This window comes from Otolemur garnettii, unplaced genomic scaffold (assembly GCF_000181295.1).
Source record: "Otolemur garnettii isolate 467f Iridium unplaced genomic scaffold, OtoGar3 scaffold00010, whole genome shotgun sequence".
Taxonomy (NCBI): Eukaryota; Metazoa; Chordata; class Mammalia; order Primates; family Galagidae; genus Otolemur; species Otolemur garnettii.
The window spans coordinates 15,929,938-15,949,179 of record NW_003852405.1 but is presented as its reverse complement, the minus strand read 5'-3'; the positions used below and the strand labels follow the sequence as shown (position 1 = coordinate 15,949,179).

At 36.1% G+C, this 19,242-nt stretch overlaps 1 protein-coding gene across 1 annotated transcript in view; it reads right to left on the bottom strand.

Moving 5' to 3' along the window:
* Window positions 1-10,215: 10,215 nt before the first annotated feature.
* Window positions 10,216-19,242, bottom strand: part of TMED5 (transmembrane p24 trafficking protein 5) — a 21,991-nt gene continuing 12,964 nt past the window's right edge. Inside the window, exons 3-4 of the mRNA XM_003784150.2 lie at window positions 11,999-12,182; window positions 10,216-10,863 (exon numbers count right to left, since the gene is read on the bottom strand). Of these exons, the coding sequence (XP_003784198.1) occupies window positions 10,645-10,863; window positions 11,999-12,182 (403 nt within the window). The 3' untranslated portion in view covers window positions 10,216-10,644. The remainder of the gene's footprint in view (window positions 10,864-11,998; window positions 12,183-19,242) is intronic.

The window sequence follows — 19,242 nt, the reverse complement described above, 5'->3', positions numbered from 1 at the left end:
GCCTGGCCCGGGCCTGCTAAACAACAATGACAACTGCAACCAAAAAATAGCTGGTCATTGTGGCCGCTGCCTGTAGTCCCAGCTACTTGGGAGGCTGAGGGAAGAGAACTGCTTAAGCCCCAGAGTTTGAGGTTGCTATGAGCTGTGAGGCCATGGTACTATACTGAGGTTGACACAGTAAGACTCTGTCTCAAAAAAAAAAAAAAAGGAAGCGGCCTTGGAGTTAAGAATGAACACCTGACTCAGTATTTAAGGGTGTAATGTTTTCCAAGACTGGGAAAGTAATCTCTCCTTATGCATGGTTTCAGTTACCCATAAACTAAAAATATTAAATAGAAAATTCTAGAAACAATTACATCTTAAATTGCATGCCTTTCTGAGTAGTGGAATGAAATCTCAAATCATCTCATTCTGTTGCATCTTGGACAAGTATCATCCCTTTGTTCAGTTGATCATGCTGTACACACTACCAGACCATTAGCAGCTTTAGTAGCCATTTTGGTTATCAGATCAACTGTCATAGTATTGTAGTGCTTTTATTACATTGACTGTTATTTTACTTAATAGCCCCAAAGCACAAAAGTAGAGACAGTGGCAATTTGGGTAAACCAAAGAGAAACTGTAAAGTGCTTACTTTAAGATGAAAGCTCTTGACTTAAAAAAATTATGCCCCCATTGCTAAGATCTCTGGTAAGAACAGATCTTTATGAAATTGTGAAGAAGAAGATACATGCTAATTTTTCAGTCTCACCTCAAACTGCAAAATGCCAACCATGTGTAAGTGCTTGGTTAAAATGGAAAAGGCATTACGTTTGTGGCACTGAAAGCATTGCATCTCTATGAAGACTTCAGCAGGGAAGCCTCTATATCAAGTGACACCAAGCCATTTTACTGCAAATAAGGGATGGGTACACTGAGTCAAGAATAGGATTGGGCTGAAAAATATAAAAATTACTGGAAAGGCTGTGTCTCCCATTGGAGAATCTGCTGTCACGTTTCTGGCAGAGTTGAAGAAGTTAATTAAGGAGAAAAGACATCATCCAAAACAATGACAGTCTTCAATTGGAGTGAAAGCAGGTTGCTCTAGAAGATGCTCAATAGAACCTATGTTTATAAAAGTGGAAAGGAGGCCCTGGGGCATAAAACATTGAAGGGTAGATTAACTCTGGTACCATTTGGTGATGCTGCAGTGTATATGATAAGGGCAGGCATAGTGTACACAGTAAAGAACCTAGGGACTCTCATAAATAAGACCAAAAGTTATCTGGCTAATCAAAAGGTGGATGACAGCCATCTTTTTTAGGGAATGGTTGTACCACAGCTTCATTTTGGAAGTGGAAAAATAGTTGGAAGAGGAAGAGTTGAAATTTAAAGTATTAACAATAGTGTATCTAGCCATTCTGAATCTGAATTTGCTATGAAAAAACATTTATAAAAATACAACCTCACTGCTTCATTTTGTTGGCTAAGGTATTATACAGTTTGTGAAGGCCCCATTCACTTGCCTAATATATGATCACGTTTGGTCAGTATTGATACAGACCCTAATCTGAACATAATGCTGGAAATCATCACCATTGCCAGCAATTAACATCAAAGCTGCAGTGCCTGCTGGAAGAACGACAGAATGAAGTCATGGATAATTTTAAAGGTTTTCCAGGGATGAATGGAGAAATTAAAAACATCATTCACAACAAGATGAATTGGTGGAGAAAGCTCTGCTGATAAGCTTGATAAAGCAGTGGAAGAACATATTGAAGGCCTGAGAAATGGTAACAAATGAGGCATTAAAAGACCCGGTTAAGTAATGTACAGAGAGAGAGGGAGGTAAAGAAAAAACTGAAGCAGAGCCAGCAATGATGTTACCAAAATTTGCTGAAATGTTTTGAATTTGATAGGCATTAAAAGACAAAAGTTATGGAATGTGATCCTTGGATGGGATACAGCATGAAAGTCCATGTGATCACTGAAGGATCACAACCTCTGTAACAATGCTTTGATGAGTTAAAGAGATAAATTCTGATGTTCCAAATGGTTTCAGCAAAAACAAACAAAAAAACAACTATTGAGGCTCTCCAACTGTTTATATTGTCTTACCTACATCTGACCGTTGACATCATCATGTATGATTCAGGATGACCTGAGACAAACTACTGACCTTCTCACTTCATCTCAATGCAGGCATTGTAACATCTCACAGCCTCACAAGAAGGGTGAGTACAGTGCAATGAGATAATTTGAGAACAAATTCACATACCTTTATTATAGCATACTGTTATAATTGTTTTATTAATCTCTTAATGTGCCTAATTTATAAACTTGGTCATAGGTATGTATGCATAGGAAAAGACATAGTATATATCAGGTCTGGTACCATCTGCAGTTTTAGCCATCTACTGTGGGTCTTTGAATGTATCCCCCAAGGATAAGGGTGTCTATTACGGGGAAAAAATGCGAAGTAGGTAAGATTACCCCCTCATACTATTCTCTTTGCAGGGAAGATCAGAATGTATACTCCCATTTAGCTATTTAAAGCTGTCAGAGTGGCAAGATGTTCTAGAGGAACTGAGGGATTACCTTTGCCTGACTATCGAGGACATTTAGAAAAAATGAATTATTAAGGGAAGACAATGTAGGGAGAATTTAAATTGTAGCATGAATGATACAGACTTTCAGAAAAGTGAGGATATTAGGGCATTCTAGGGTGAGAAAGACTAAGCAATGTCAAGTGCACACAGAAAAGGAAGGTTAAGTTTGGATAGTATGTAACATGGGTAAGACTGAAAATGATCTGGTTTCTGATGAGCCAGACTGCTATGCTAAGGTGTGTTTTAAGAAGATTAATCCAACACCAGTACTTAGGAAGGATTAGAGAGGGAAAAAATACAAGGTGCAAAAGCTACTTAGGGATAATCGAAATTTTGGTAAATTTGAAGTAATAGACACAACAGGAATGTTGAGAATATGTAAGAGAGTGATTAGGAGATTAGTTGATAGTACTGAGCAGGTAAGGGGTCTTTAAATTTCACGGATATGATAGGCTTATGATATCATTAAAGGGAAAAGGGGAATAGGCTTGTTCAGAGAATAGGAAGGAAGGAAGGAAAATGAATTTGGCAGGAATAAAAGGTTGATGCTTGAAAGTAATGGGAAAAGTAGTTATGGAAGTAGAATACAACTGGATTATGGAAAGTCTTAAATACTGTAGTTATTAATAGCTGTGGTTTCTGCTAGGCATTTCCCAAAATTTTTTTTTTTTTTTTTTTTTTTTTACTTGAAACAGCCTTACTATGTTGCCCTTGATATAGTGCCATGGCATTGCAGCTCATAACAACCTCAAACTCTTGAGCTTAAGCAATTCTCTTGCCTCAGCCTCCCAAGTAGCTGGGACTACAGGCCCTCGCCACAATGCCCGGCTGGTTTTTTTTTGTTGTTGCTGCAGTTGTCATTGTTTAGCTGGCCCAGGCTAAATGATAGGCTTGTTTAAGGCCTATTGTTCAAACCCGCAAGGCTGGATGTATGTGGCTGGAGCCATAACCACTGCCCTAGGGGCATCGAGCTGATTTTCCAAAAGGTTATGCTTTTCATTATTAACAACTTGCTCTTCACCCCTCCCTTCCCTTTCTTTTAAAGGATAGGGGTCTCTGGAATATGGTATGACAATTATAGCTCACTGTAGCCTTGAACTGGGCTCAAGAGGCCTCCTGCCTCAGCCACCTGAGTACCTGAGATTATAGGTGTGTGCTACCATTCCCAGATAATTTAAAACATTTTTAGAGATGGGTTCTCCTTGTGTTTCCCACGGTGGTCTTGAACTCCTGATCTCAAACGATCTTCCTGCCTCAGCCTCTCAAGTAGCTGGGGCTACAGAGATGAGCTACTGCTGACTTCTTCACCCTTTTAAAAGCAAAAATCTAGATTTCTTCATAGTGGTTCTGAGGCAGGTATGCAGAGAATTTTTCTGTCTTGCAAATTTATAGTGTAGAAATAATGCTGAGCAGATTTAAGGTATTAGCTGAAGAAAAAAGGTACTAAAACAAGGAAAAACAAGGGAAGAGATCTTTTATCAACTAGTTTTGCCCAAAATGAAAAAGTTTTACTATTTTCTAACTGTGATACAAAAATATTGTTCAGTGAACGAATTCAGACAATGCAAAACTATTTAAGATTCTGAATAGGCCTCCCAATTCTGCAGTCCAGAGACAGTGAGCCACAGGCGCCGAGCCTACATTTGTTTTAAATTTATATCCCTTTGACATTTAAAAATTTACAGAAGTTAGTTTATATTATACATGTGTAATGATACTTCCAATTGCATGTGCTATATATGCCTTAATTCTGAGATCTTTTACAGCAAAAAGACTTTGTTACCTATATGGATGAAGGAATCAGTCATCCTGTGTTCCAGATTTTCTTTACATGATTGTCATGATTGTCCACTATAGTCATGATTGTCATGATTGTCCACTGAGAATTCAACCCTTTAAAAAGTCAAGAATAGCTTCTCTTTTCAGATTTATTTGGAAAATATATGTGTGCGAATTTCTTCATAGCTGAGTTCTAATCATATACTATGATATGCTTCATCGTAGTCTAACCTTGGCACAGTATTTTAGAATATGAAATTGTTTCAACAAGGAAGAGATTTGACTCTTCCTTATTTCATATTTCATTTAAAAATTATCAGCAAATCCATTCTTTAAGCACCCTGAAAATACAGTATTTCACCTTTTTACCTTTAATAGCCAAAATCTTAAGAATTGAACTAAAAGAATATTTAGTTTTTCATTGAGATTATTTTGGTTTTCATATTATGAAATTTAATTATTTTACTCATTCAGAAATAATTTATATGCCAACACACTAATGTCTGTTTCAGCTGTAAAATACTTCTGACCTGCATTTTACATGTGTGTGACCACCGCAATTAAAATACAGACCTTTTCTATCGAAAGGCTCCTTGTATAGCCACATTCTCCTTCCCTCCTTCCTTAATACCTGGCAACCACTAATGTTTCCCTCTCTATAGTTTTAAGAATATTACCTAAACAGAATAATATCAAGTGTTAACTCTTAAGGTTTTTTCATTAAGGATAATTCCCTTGAAGTCCATCTAGTTGGTTGCATGTATTGATAGTTTCTTTTTATGGCTATATATAGAATTCTAAGATATGGATATACTAAGTTAACAATTCACTCTAGTTGAAGGACATTTGGGTTGTTTCTAGGTTTTGGCTATTACAAATGAAACTGCTATGTACATTTATGTTCAAGTTATTATTTGAACATAAGTTTTCATGTTTTTTTTTTTTTTTGAGACAGAGCCTCAAGCTGTCACCCTGGGTAGAGTGCTGTGACATCATAGCTCACAGCAACCTCCAACTCCTGTGCTCAAGCGAGTCTCCTGCCTCTGCCTCCCAAGTAGCTGGGACTACAGGCATCTGCCACAATGCCTGGCTATTTTTGGTTGCAGCAATCATTGTTGTTTGACAGGCCCGGGCTGGATTCAAACCCACCAGCTCAGGTGAATGTGGCTGGCTGGTGCCTTAGCCGCTTGAGCCACAGGCACCGAGCCAAGTTTTCATGTTTTAATGATAAAGGTCCAAGAGTACAAATACTGGATTTTATATGTATATGTAATATATTTGTAATATACACAGGAACACGAACACACACACACACACGTACAGTGTGTTCATAAAGTTTATGTGCAATTTAAAATTTAAATTGTGTTCTAATGTACTATGATATGCTATTTTAATATACACGTGTGTGTACATATGTATATGTGTGTGCATGTTTATAAAATGGTAAGAATATTTTTCAGAGTGGCTCTTTCATATCTTAAAAGTAACATATGAGGGATTCACTTAATCCAGTTTCCTTTGCATCCTGGCAGACAGCTCCAGAATTTCTTTTAAAGCTCTGGTCTCTTGTTTTTCAGCTTTCTTCTACAAATGGCATTACTTCCTTTTAGAATTGAAATCAAGGGTAGAAGGGTTAGGGTTAGTCCAGCCTTCTATTTGATACTGGATATAAAGCAATCCCCTTTACAATGTTTGATCATCATTGAGACTTCAGGATTGGGGAGTAGTATCTTTGAAGAAGTTTTTCTTAGTTTGGACAACCGATTCTCATTGTTCATTTCACTGCTTCTCTTTCTTCCTACTCTATTATAGAAGGCATATTGATAAATCTAAGCCTATTTTTGTTTGTATTTTAACAGGCTTAGATTTTTTTTTCCTGATACAAAATTATTCAGCTTTTTTTTTTTTTTTTTTTTTGAGACAGAGCCTCAAGCTGTCCCCCTGGGTAGAGTGCCGTGGCATTACAGCTCACAGCAACCTCCAACTCCTGGGCTCAAGCGAGTCTCCTGCCTCTGCCTCCCAAGTAGCTGGGACCACAGGCGCCCACCACAACGCCCGGCTATTTTTTTTTTTTTTGGTTGCAGCCGTCATTGTTGTTTGGCGGGTCCGGGGTGGGGATTCGAACCCGCCACCTTAGGTGTACGTGGCTGGCGCCCTAGCCGGTTGAGCTATAGGCGCTGAGCCAAAATTATTCAGCTTTTTATTAGCACCTTAGAAGAAACAAAGAAGATAGATTAGGTAGTAGAGCCAGGATAGCTCCCTAAACAAACACAAAGGAACAAAGGCAGACAGGGCTCTGGAAGCCATCTGAGCACAGGGACAGGCTTAGACTTATTAATATGCCTTCTGTACTGAAGTGACAGGGTTTTATTTATTTACTTTTGAGACAGAGTCTTTATTGCCCTTGGTGGAGTGCTGTGGCATCATAGCTCACAACCACCTCAAATCTTGGGCTTAAGCAATTCTCTTGCCTTAGCTTCCCAAGCAGCTGGGACTACGGCACCCTCCACAACGCCCAGCTATTTTTTGTTGTTGTTGTTGTTGTTGTTGTTGTTTAGCAGGACCTGGCCAGGTTTGAACCCACCAGTCCCGGCACATGTGGCCGGCGCCCTAACGACTGAGCTACAGGCACCAAGCCATGACAGGGGTTTTTTGTTTTGAATAGTCCTACTGTGCTGTTAATTCATGATTAGTGAAAAACTCCAGGTTTTATCCTGCCTGGAATTTTCTTGTTTTTCTTTCAGATGTAGGGATCCAAAATCCATCTCCATATGCCTTCTCTATTTATTAATTACTCCATAAGATCTATTTATTCAACAGAGTCTTGCTCTGTTGCTCAGGATGACTGGCTTGAGCTACCCTGCCTGGCTGCCTTATGTTATATAGCATCTTCCTAGGTATGGCTTGTTTAATCTGTGATACATTAGGTGTGTAATATGGCAGTAGTCTAGGACAAGTCTTCCAGAAGTCCAGATGCCTGAATATGATGATAGTGCAGAAGCAGGTGCCTGAGGATCTCTGCCAGTTTTGGGGGAAAGTTGCTTGTCTAGAGGGAAATGACTAATAATACATCAACCTACATCAAGCATTGTAGTTTCTTATATGCTATTTTAATATGTTACTTAAAATATTTTAAAAATCAAAATAAGTTCAAAGGAGTTTTATTTCCCAAAAACATCTAGCTAGCAAATGGTCTAAGGATAACTGATAGAATTCCATATTGTGTTGGTTAAACATCAAGACTCCTGAGCTATATATATTCCAGACCTAAAGTATCAATATCTGGGGGGGTGGGGGCTGGATAGAGGAGTAGAACAAGCCCCCCGGATGCTTACTTAGTATTCCAAACTTTAACTACTAATGATTTCTGCTTCTGCATATTTTAAGCACCTTTTAGGCACAATGTAATAAGTACCCTGCCTGGCTGTCTTCTCTATGTAGGATCATCCTAGGTATGGATTGTTTAATCTGTGCCTTCCAGAGGTCTAGATACCTGAAATGTGACAGTAGTACAGAAGCAGGTGCCTGAGGATTTATGAAGAAGAATCTTGGGAGAGAAGAGCACATTTAAGATTGAGATCAAGGCAGGCTTTAAGTAGTAGACAGCATTTACAATGATTGGTAGGTAACTTTGATAGTAATTTTTATTATATATGCTCAGTTCAGTACTCATAATAACATTGTTCAAGATGGCTGTTCACAAGTATACAGTAATTTCAGCAAAAATGATTGGTGCAGTATAATATTTCAGATAAAAAGTCAGTACATACTGAATCAATTTCTTTTTTTTTTTTCAGTTTTGGCTGGGGCCAGCACCCTACTCCTTGAGCCACAGGGGCCACCCTGAATCAATTTCTTTTAACATTTCAGGGAAGTGATTTTTTTTGAGGAGGTATGAAATTATAGCTACTCATTTTTTGCATATAATGATGCTTAAGAATAAATATGCTTACCATTAAATCACATTTCAATTTGTAATTTATTTCAGTACTATTTTTCAAACATTTATTTATCTTCCATACATTGACATTCACATGAAAGAATAGCATGTCATTAATCATCCAAATGCAAATTGGAGTACTCTAGGCCTTAGATACTGTATTACTTAAAATTCTACATAATTTATAAAAATTAAAGACAAAATTAGCTGGAAAGTAGTAAATAGCTTACTGAATTTTAGCATATTTTAAATTTAGAAATGGAATAGCAACATCAAAGAAACCATATGAAGCAGATAATATGCCTTTAGAAATGTTGAAGATTCTTTTTGTTTACAGATTTTACTTTTTTTAGTTAATAGAGGTAACATGTTTCTTAAATATCTTTTTACTTTGTGTCTATAAAAGTGGAATTATCCTTAATATTCCTAAATCATTTGTTTTCCCAATAAAGCCAATATTATTTTTATACAGTAAGTTGAAAGAATCATGAATTTAAAATCAGTGGCATAAATCATATATATAGAATCTGATGTAAAAAAATTCAGTGTTAGGTAAGGAATTAGAATATAGTATAGTAACAGTCATACATAAGAGGTAGAATTCTCAATCACAGTTTTATGGAGAAGATTCAGTAGTTTATATTTCTATCCTGCTTTATTAGTTATGGCACCATAGCTCTTGCTCAGGTCTTGAACACCTGTACCCAAGGGATCCTCCCACCTCGGCTTCCCAGAGTGCTAGGATTACAGGCATGAACTACTGCAACTGGATTACTCATTTTTTCAAAACACCTGTGAGTAGAGAAAGCTAAGTACTACTCCGAGTGCAAATTGTAAATGAAATCATTCTCTTTCTGAATATCATTATTGCTTATCAAGAATTCCAGCAGTGTTAACCTATATGTTGGGTCTGTACTCAAATTTTTAAGTTGATTGTTTCCATCTGTCATAAACATTATTACAAATGATGTACAGTGCAGAGAATTACTTAAAAATTCTGTTTAATTCATAATGAAATTAAATTACTAGGACTTAAGTGCGACTCCATAGATACAAGCTAGGATGGAAGAGACTTTTTATGTATATGTGGGTTATTCACATTTGGGTGTTACAAATCCTTCAATGTCAATAAATAGTGATGAGAAAGGCCATTTTATAAAAGTTATAAAAATTGTATTAAATATGTACACCCAGTGCTAAACCTTACAGTAGAGCTTACATTTCATAAAACATATCTGAATGCTTATAAAAGGTAATTCAAAACATAATACTTGAAGAAAATAAAACTGACAGCCAAATATACTTTCTTCTACTTAACTGGAAATTAATTCATGATTTATATTAAGATGTCATGATGAACCAACTGGATTCCAGGTATTCTCAAGTGTACCTAAATTCTTTTGTATTGTTTCTTATCATTTTTAAAACTCAGAAAAGGAAATATTTATATTAGCTGCAGATCTTTTAGCAACATTAACCTCAAAACTGATGATAATAATAGATTAGTCTAGTCAGCAAGCATGTTAAAATTAACATAACACTGTTGACAAATAATATAAAAATAAACTTATTTTACCTCGTATTTAATTTTAAAATACTATACCTTAGCTAACGGTTAGACAGACTGGTTCTTTACGGAAACAAAGCAAGCTTTGACTATTTCTTCACTTCAGAGAGAAAAATGTGACCTAGTTTTAATTAGGTAAGTATAACTGCATTTTTAAGAATTATCAAAATGTCAGCTTTTGAGAATGTAGCGTAAGTATATAAAACTAATACTTTTTGCTATATTATACATTGAAATATATTTAGCTATAAAAATCTCAAAAATCTAATTGTACTTCAAAGCTATGCATCTATTTACATTATAAGAGAGTATGTAAATAGAGAAAAGTGGAGCCTTTGTCTTCTAAAGATATATTCAATCCATAATTCTCAGATGATTTATAACTTAATATACTGAAAACTTCTACAATTTGTAATTGCCACAGTTACAAAGAAAGTTTTAGATAAGACAGCCTTTTAAACACAGACTGGTGTTGCGTTTAGTCCCATTGTTCATTTATTTAAATCATCTATGACATTTGTAAAATTTTCAAATTTAGGAAAATGTAGTTATTATGGTTTCTTTCAATTAAACCTCTTTGTACAAAATATTCCATTTGCACACTTAAGTACAACTGGACCAGTAAGACTATTGGCACACAAAGTGAACAGTTTTCCTTTCACATTAAAATGATATTTATGATGCCTGAAAACAATTTGAAAGAGAATGTTAACAGTTTATTGCCTTGTTATGCCTCTTTTTTTCAATGTTAAAACTCTAGTTTTACAGTTTTAAGTTCTACTTTTCCTTTTGTCTTCAAACAGACTCTTCAGCATATACACTTGAACGGCTGACACCACCACCATGACCACTAAATTAACCATAGACCAGAAGTTGACTCTATCAAAGTTGCTTTCTTGTATGTTTCGATCACGAGCTTCAAATGCTCTAAGCAGAGTTTGTATATGACCACTTTTGCTTAGTCTAGACTTGATGCTGTCGATGGATTCCTGGAGATAAATAAAATAATTTTACCATTAAAGAATGCTCAGAAATTTTAAGGTAATTTAAAAATGTGCTTCATGTTAGTTTTTTATACAAATACAATTTTAAGACAGATAGGTGCACAATTTAATTATGGGACAGGTACTACTTATATTACCTAAAGATCCTCTGTAGGTTATGTACTAGTTCTCCTGATGTATTAACAAGGGAACAAGACCATTGTAAATTGAAAGTAGATGATATGACACTATTTGAGTGGCACAGCACCAAGAATTTTACATGTGTTATCTCTTCCTTAGTCCTCACACAACTGTTTTTAGAGATGAGGTCTTGCTATGTTGCCCTGGGTGGAATGTAGTGGCTCTTCACAGTACAATCATGATGCACTGCAGCCTCAAACTGCTGACCTCAAGAAGTCCTCTTGTGTAGCTAGGACTATAGGCACATGCCATTGTGCTTAGCAAATGATTTAGTTTTTAAAAACCATTAGTGATAACCTTTAGGTATTCACCTATTATATAATACCTTGTGTTTATGATATTTTCTTTTTGGATTTTGGTATAGCCGATTTAGTATCTAGCAAAATATCCAATGTTTCAATCTCACAAAGTAGTGAAACTAGAAAGAACCTCTGTAAGTTGACCAACCAAGGGACTATAACAAAAGAGTCAACATAAGTAACTTCCATTGAATGAATGTGGTACATGTCTGGTCTGTGAAAATTAGGTCAATTTAAGGAGGTGGTCCATGTAGGGAGGTAGTTAACTATGGAGGTTCTACTGTACTTCATTTTAAATGTACATACTACATAAACAAAAGTATCTATAATACAAAAATGTCTCAATATAACATTTTGTAAAAGAAGCTTACCAAGATACAGTCTAAGTTGCACATCTTCTGAAAAAAGCTAATTTTATAATAAGGGTCCTGGTGAGGTAAGTGATTTTAAAAGGCTGTATGAATATAAGGTAAAATTGAAATCGTAAATGATGTCTAAGTATTTATGGCAAAAACAATAAAGTACTAGAAACAGATTTTTCCTGGATAATGCAGATAAAATGCTCTGTTCAGTGCCTATTACTATACTAAGGTCTCTGGATGTTAATACTTTTTATCATTTTATTAAAAGACCATACTGACCAGTATGTCTTCCAGTTTCATATCCAACATATCTGTGCCAGTAATATATTTCTTCCAATCTTCTTGTTCTTGTGCCTGTTCTCCCATATTATCCAGGATTAATTCAAAGAAAATCACCTTCTCAGAAATGGTGCTGAATGTATTGTCAAAGCAGAACATGTAGTCACCAACTTCAGTCTCTACCCTGTGCAAGAAAAAATACTTATCTTCAGTTATCTATACTTCTCTTTGGTATCAAAGGAAAAACAACTAAAGGTAAAAAAAAAAAAAAGTAACATGGTTTCTAATTAAGATAATTTACCTGTAAATTTCCTTTGTAGTGGAAAATAATTTACAATTTCTTGGGAAAGAGAGAACCTGGGAATACATACATTCAAATACTTGCAATTTAGACATGATTGGCATTTACTCAGTAGTAAATTATGGTAAGTGACTTAATTTTTGGAAAAGGATAGGATTAAAAACCTAGATACATGATAACTCAGAATTAACTTTAATATTTATACATTATTAAAAGTAGTTTTATTTGGAGTTCAATTCACATGCAAATGACCACCAACTTACACTTCAATTGAGATTAATCTGTAAATTGAGTTTTATTCTGTTTTTAAGAGCAGTGAACTGTCCTGGTTTCTTCTAGACTTCTTTCTGATTAAGTACATTTTCATCTTACATTGTACAAAAAGGTAAGAGATGAAGTCTGTGACCACCAAGCAGAACTTTACTCTCAAGTGGCTCTTCCTTTATTGAATAAATGCCATTCACATCTAAACTGAACTTTTACATTCAAGATAATTGGCTTGGACAGAGGTAATTTAGTGAAGTGGTTTTCTAACGACTTTGTGGAGAGAAACTTTAACAAGCAAAATATTCCACACAGTAATGATTTCTTCGACTGCTGTTCTCAAACAAAAAACAAATATCACTTCCTTGAATGCATGGCAAAACTGGTTTACATTTTTATAACTTACCAACAAAGTGCCTGTTGTCTGTATTCAGTTACTTATTCCACAAAAGACTACTGCTAACACTTTGAGAAACTGGTTAAAAGTCTACTCAAAGTCAGGCACAGTGGTGTATGCCTGTAGTCCCAGCTACTTGGGAGGCAAGTAGGCGTTTGAGACCAACCTGAGCAATACCCTGTCTCAAAATGAGAAAAAAGAGCAACAACAAAAAGTCCATGTAGGCTCAGTGCCTGTAACTCAGTAGCTAGGGCGTCAGCCACATACACAGGAGCTGGAAGGTTTGAATCTAGCCCTGGGCTTGTCAAACAATGACAACTACAACCAAAAAGTAGCTGAACGTTGCAGTGGGCACCTGTAGTCTGAGCTACTGGGGAGGCTGAGGCAAGAGAATCGCTTAAGCACAAGAGTTTGAGGTTGCTGTGAGCTGTGACACCACGGCACTCTACCAAGGGCTACAGCTTGAGACTGTCTCAAAAAAAAAGTCCACGTAAATCTACTGAGTTTATAAAATTGACCTGTAGAACTACTCATTCAGATGATGGATACATACATGGTCTTTTATTTAGTCATACAGCAGTTATAAATTACATGGGGCCTTTTATAAAAATTCAGTATGCCTAATATGCACACATTAAATGAATTAAACTTGCCCTGCAAGTCAATTTTCTTTATCCTAATGATATTTCCATGAAAGGTTTGATAAGTCTAGCAATATTTCCTATTTACTTAGATGAAAACCTAAAACTTTTTTTTTTTTGAGACACAGTCTCACTATGTCACCCTTAGTAGAGTTCTGTGGCATCACAGCTCACAGCAACCTCAAATTCTAGGGCTTAAGTGATTCTCTTGCCTCAGCCTCCCATGTAGCTGGAACTATAGGCACCCGCCACAGCGCCTAGCTACTTTTTTTTTGTTGTTGCAGTTGTTGTTGTTTGCCTGGCCTGGGTTGAATTCAAACCTACCAGCCTTGGGGTATGTGGCCAGTGCCTTAACTGCTGAGCTATGGGCACTGAGCCATTGAAATTATGTTTTAGTCTGTTGTGACTATTCATAGAAGGTTAATATAAATAATTTTGAAGTCTTCTTATTTCCAATGCACTGGATCACTTAATTTTTTTTTTTTTTGGAGACAGAGCCTCAAGCTATCCCCCTGGGTAGAGTGCCGTGGTTTCACAGCTCACAGCAACCTCCAACTCCTAGGCTCAAGGGAGTCTCCTGCCTCCACCTCCCAAGTAGCTGGGACCACAGGCGCCCGCCACAACGCCCAGCTATTTTTTGGTTGCAGCCATCATTGTTGTTTGGCAGGTCCGGGCTGGATTCGAACCCGCCACCTTAGGTGTATGTGGCTGGCGCCTTTAGCCACTTGAGCCACAGGCGCCGAGCCGATCACTTAAATTTTTAAGAGGCTTGTATTATTTTCTTTTTTTCCTTTTTTTTTTTGGAGACAGTCTCACTCTATTGCCCTGGGTAGAGTGCTGTGGCCTCATAACTCCAGCAACCTCAAACTCCTGGGCTCAGGGAATCTTCTTGCTTCAGCATCCCAAGTAGCTGGGGCTACAGGCACTCACCACCATGCCCCAGCTACTTTTTTTGCTATTTTTGGTAGAGACAGGATCTCGCCTTTGCCCAGGCTGGTCTTGAACTCCTGAGCTCAGGTAATTCACCCAGCTCGGCCTGCCAGAGCGCTAGGATCATAGGTGTGAGCCACTGCACCTAGCCATATTTTCTATAGCCTTCTGAATACATCATGTGGTTCTGATCTTTTAAGCTAGTTTTTCATCATCTTTTTTTCATATCTGCCACTTACTGTTTTTACTTAATCATAAGCAATAAATGCTCAGCAATGTGAATGGATTTTAACATAAGTACTACAGATAGTTGTATCTTTCTTCATAATTTACACTCTGCTTTCATTTACTTTATCTCTCATAATCCTTACCATCACATTTGGAGGTAGGCATAATTAACATTTTCAAGGTAAGTTAAATAAGGTTCAAACAGGTTAAGATACTTACTCACGATCACATGGCCTGTAATGGGCATAGATGAAACTTGGTTTTCTAGATCAAGTTAATTGATCTTTCTACAGTACTGCTCAGAACCTGTTTGCATTCTTTGTAGTTGCCTCAATTATGACAAATGGTTGTCTTTTGAGAATATGTTTAACCTTTAGATGGAGCTTGAGCAAACTCTGGCAAATTTGGTGGAAAGCAATTTTAAAAGGAAAAAACAGTGGGCATGGTGGCTCAGGCCTGTAATTCCAGCAAGTCAGAAGGCTGAAGTGGGAAAAATCTCTTAAGCCCAGGAATTTGAGACCAGCCTGGGCAACACAGCAAGAACCTGTCTCTAAAAATTAAAAGAATAAGCTGGGTGTGATAGTTTATGCTTATGGTCCCAGCTCCTTGGCAGGCTGCAGCAGGATCACTTGAGCCTAGGAGTATGAGGCTACAGAGGATGCAGTGAACTATAATTGTGCCACTGCACACCACCTCCAGTAAATAAATGGCAAAAACAAAACAAAGTAATATGACCCAAATGTGGGGCATTTCCTGAGGAAAACTTCACGTCATGTCATAACTAGTAAACATGACTATTGTGAAAGGTAGCATTCACTTTAGTTAGACTATGAATTCTCAGTGAGGGTGAAATAACTCAGAAAGGGGCAAAAAATTCTTAGATATAATAGTCTGTGGCCCTCCAAAGCTTAATCCTATCTGATAACATCTTATTCCTAGTAACTTAGTTTTCTCTCATTGGATTTCTTGGGTATCCCACAAGCAGCATGAATTCATGGAATATACACAAAATTATGTTAAGAACTAGGGTACAAAACTATAGTGAATAGATAACTATGATTAGAGGACTTTCAGTTGATCAACTGCTTGATATTAAAGTCATATTGCAAGAGGTGGCCTGCAACATGCCTACAGACTGTCTCTGGCTCCCCCTTGTAGATGTTTCTGTTTGGTCTTCAAACCTTTTTTTAAGAATTAAATAAAACTAGTCTATTTTTCACTTAGCCTGTCATAAATTATGACAAGTGCTTAATTTCAATAATATCTGAATGACTAGTACCTATTTAAAATTAGTTTCTCATATGAAGCAAAAGTTAAAAGTTAATTTCACTAAAAAGAATTTTTAAGAATATAATTTTTCAACCATTTTTTGCTGAAAAATAAGTTTTGGATGATTTTCTAAATTTTATTTATCTATTTATTTATTTAGAACAGGGTCTTACTTTTGTCATCCTGGTTAGAGCGCTGTGGGATCACAACTCACAGCAACCTCAAACTCTTGGGCTTAAGTGATTCTCTGCCTCAGCCTCCCAAGTAGCTGGGACTACAAGTGCCTGCCCAGCTATTTTTTTTGTTGCAGTTGTCATTCTTGTTTAGCAGGCCCAGGCTGGGTTCAAACCAACCTATCTCTGTGTATGTGGCCAGAGCTGAGCTATGGGCTCCGAGCCACTGAAATTAGGTTTTACTTTGTTGTTATTATTCATAGAAGGTTAATATAAATAATTTTGAAGGACTATAGGCACTGCCACACTACCTGGCTATTTTTACAGATGAAGTTTTGCTCTGATTCGGGCTGGTCTCAAACCTGTGAGCTCAAGCAATCCACCCGCCTCAGCCTCCCAGAGTGCTAGGATTACAGGTGTGAGCCAATGAGCTAGGCCTGATTTTTAAAATTTTAATTATGTTGCTATTATGTATTTATATAAATTGTTTCTTTACATATGTAACTGATACATTACCATATATAAGCAAAGAAACTGCCCTAAGAGTTATTTAGAAAATATAGTTATAAAGTTAAATTTAATAGCTTTCTTATTTTTAAGGTTTAACTTTAGTCTTAATTTTATTTAACTCAACTATATTTAGTCATTCTTAAGCCTGCATTGAATAAAAAGAGTAAACTTTGTACCTACTCTATTTATAAAACACAGACATATAATACATAAACAGATATGCAGTATAAATCTGGTATTAAAATTTCATAGGGGGATGATTAGGAAAAAAAATGTATACAAAGCTCCAAGATGGGGAATAGAGTAAAAACAGAAAATGGCTGAGAAACACTGCCTCAGTTGTATGAGCTTCAGCATGTATATAAAAAACAAAGATTCCTTAATTCTTTATAGTCATTCCTTATCAATCTTTCTACTCTGTGTTGACTGATTTTGGGAAAAAGGTATTTTATTATTGCAAATGTTACAAAATTTGTATTATTCAAAGACAAATGTGTAAGAGTAAATTGTCGTTTTAAGTAGAACAAAGAGCATAAAATAGTCTAAAATGTGAAAGTTCTGGTGTGACTTAGGGTAATATTAATTCAATAGTCTATTAAAATGCCTTTGTATGTAACTTCTCATTCCAGGCAGTACTGGACAATAGATATTACTTAAGCCATTGAGTTCTCTTTGGAGATGTTTTTACTAATCTTGACTACTAGACAGATAATACTTGTTTCAAAGATTATCTTAAGAAAAACCAGTGTCAGCTGGGCACAGTGGCTCATGCCTGGTATCTTAGTACTTTGGAAGGCTGAGGCTAGCAGATTGCTTGAGCTCAGGAGTTTGAGACCAGCCTGAGCAAAAGCAAGACTCTGTCTCTACTAAAAATAGAAAAACTATCTGGGCATTGTGGTGGGAACCTATAATCCTAGCTACTTGGGAGGCTGAGCAGAAGGACTGCATGAGCACAGAGTTTGAGGTTGCTGTGAGCTATGACAACAGCCATAGCACTCTACCCGGGGCGAGAATCAGAGTCTGTTTTAAAACAAAAACAAAATTAACATAGCTAAAGATAAAAGTTTTGTTTAAATCTAATTTTTAGAAAGTAGACTCATAAAGTTGGTGTAGATAGTACAAGTGTGTTGGACTGCGTGAGTTTACATCCTGGCTTTGCTTGCTGTTCACTACCTGTATAATCTTTAGCTTACTTAACTGTTCTATGCCTCAGTTTCCTAAGTACTATGAAAATAATGCTATGTCCCTTAGGTGCTGAAAAGGCTTAAAACACTGGCCTGGCACATCAATATAATGTGAACTACTGTAAACTCAATTCTTTTCTCTCAATTGTTTAATTAAAGAGGTTGATTCTATGTAAGAAAGCAATAAGGTACTTTTTTGCTAACAATTTATGTCCATAAGGGATTAGATATTATAATTGAGGAGAAATAAAAATTGATAGAAATTTTGTACGTTTTATATATATTCTAAAATATAAATTTTAGTTCTTGTACATACACCTATAGAAAACAGAATCAATTCCAAGTAGTTATCAATCTAAACTGATTTTTAAAATTATGATTTCTCTTATTTGTTAATAGTTAATGCAAATAATTTTCTAAGCTCTGAAGAGGTACAAAATATTTTCAAAATATTCTCTATATGTTGGACACCTCTTTGTAAAATTTTGTAGTGAAAATAAAAGTACTCGTAGCTATAATTTCCCATTTTTGCCAATGTATGGTGACTACAGGGATGACTTCTAGAACACCCTGTTATTTAAAAAAGTATTTTCCACAAATATCTTAAGAAATTATGGTTGAGACAATGTTTTCCCTCACTCACTCATACCTATATTCAGTGTTTACCGAGTGTCAATTCTGTGCCAGTCATTTAGTACACAAAGACCAGTAATTTTGATAATAGCTAGTACTTACAATAATGTTATGTGCCAGGGATGTTCTAAGCATCATGTGGTAGAAGGCAAGAGTTTTGGTCCATCCTGTCTCCCTGTAGGCTTATTTAACTTCTCTGAGCCTCCATGTCTGTAAAATGGGAGTCCAGAATCAAAGAATCTATATCATAGTGGGTTGGAAAGATTAATTTAGGAGCATATAACATGCCAACCCTTGTTTATTGCAAACATTAGACACTCTGTATTTGTTCTTCCTCTTCCTATAGACTCAGTTTAGTTTTAGTACTATATTGACTGAAAAAAATACTATAGTAAAATAATAGAAAGGAACAGGGAAACACACCAGTGAGATAAGAAAAGAAGGGAGATGTTGGAAGAGAATAAATGGTCTTTCATCAACTCTGAACTCAAAGAGAAAATACCAAGTATTTTCTTTCTATATAGTTTCCTATGATCAGATCTTTTACTTTCAGATAATTACTCTACTTTTAAGTAATTACCTTCACTTTTTAGGTAATTACTTTCCAATTATCTAAAAAGAGTGAGGTCTGAGTAATGAACACTAATTTATGATGGTATAGCCAGCAGCTCAAGAAATGTCAGACACATACATGAACAGTAACTTTTTTTTTTT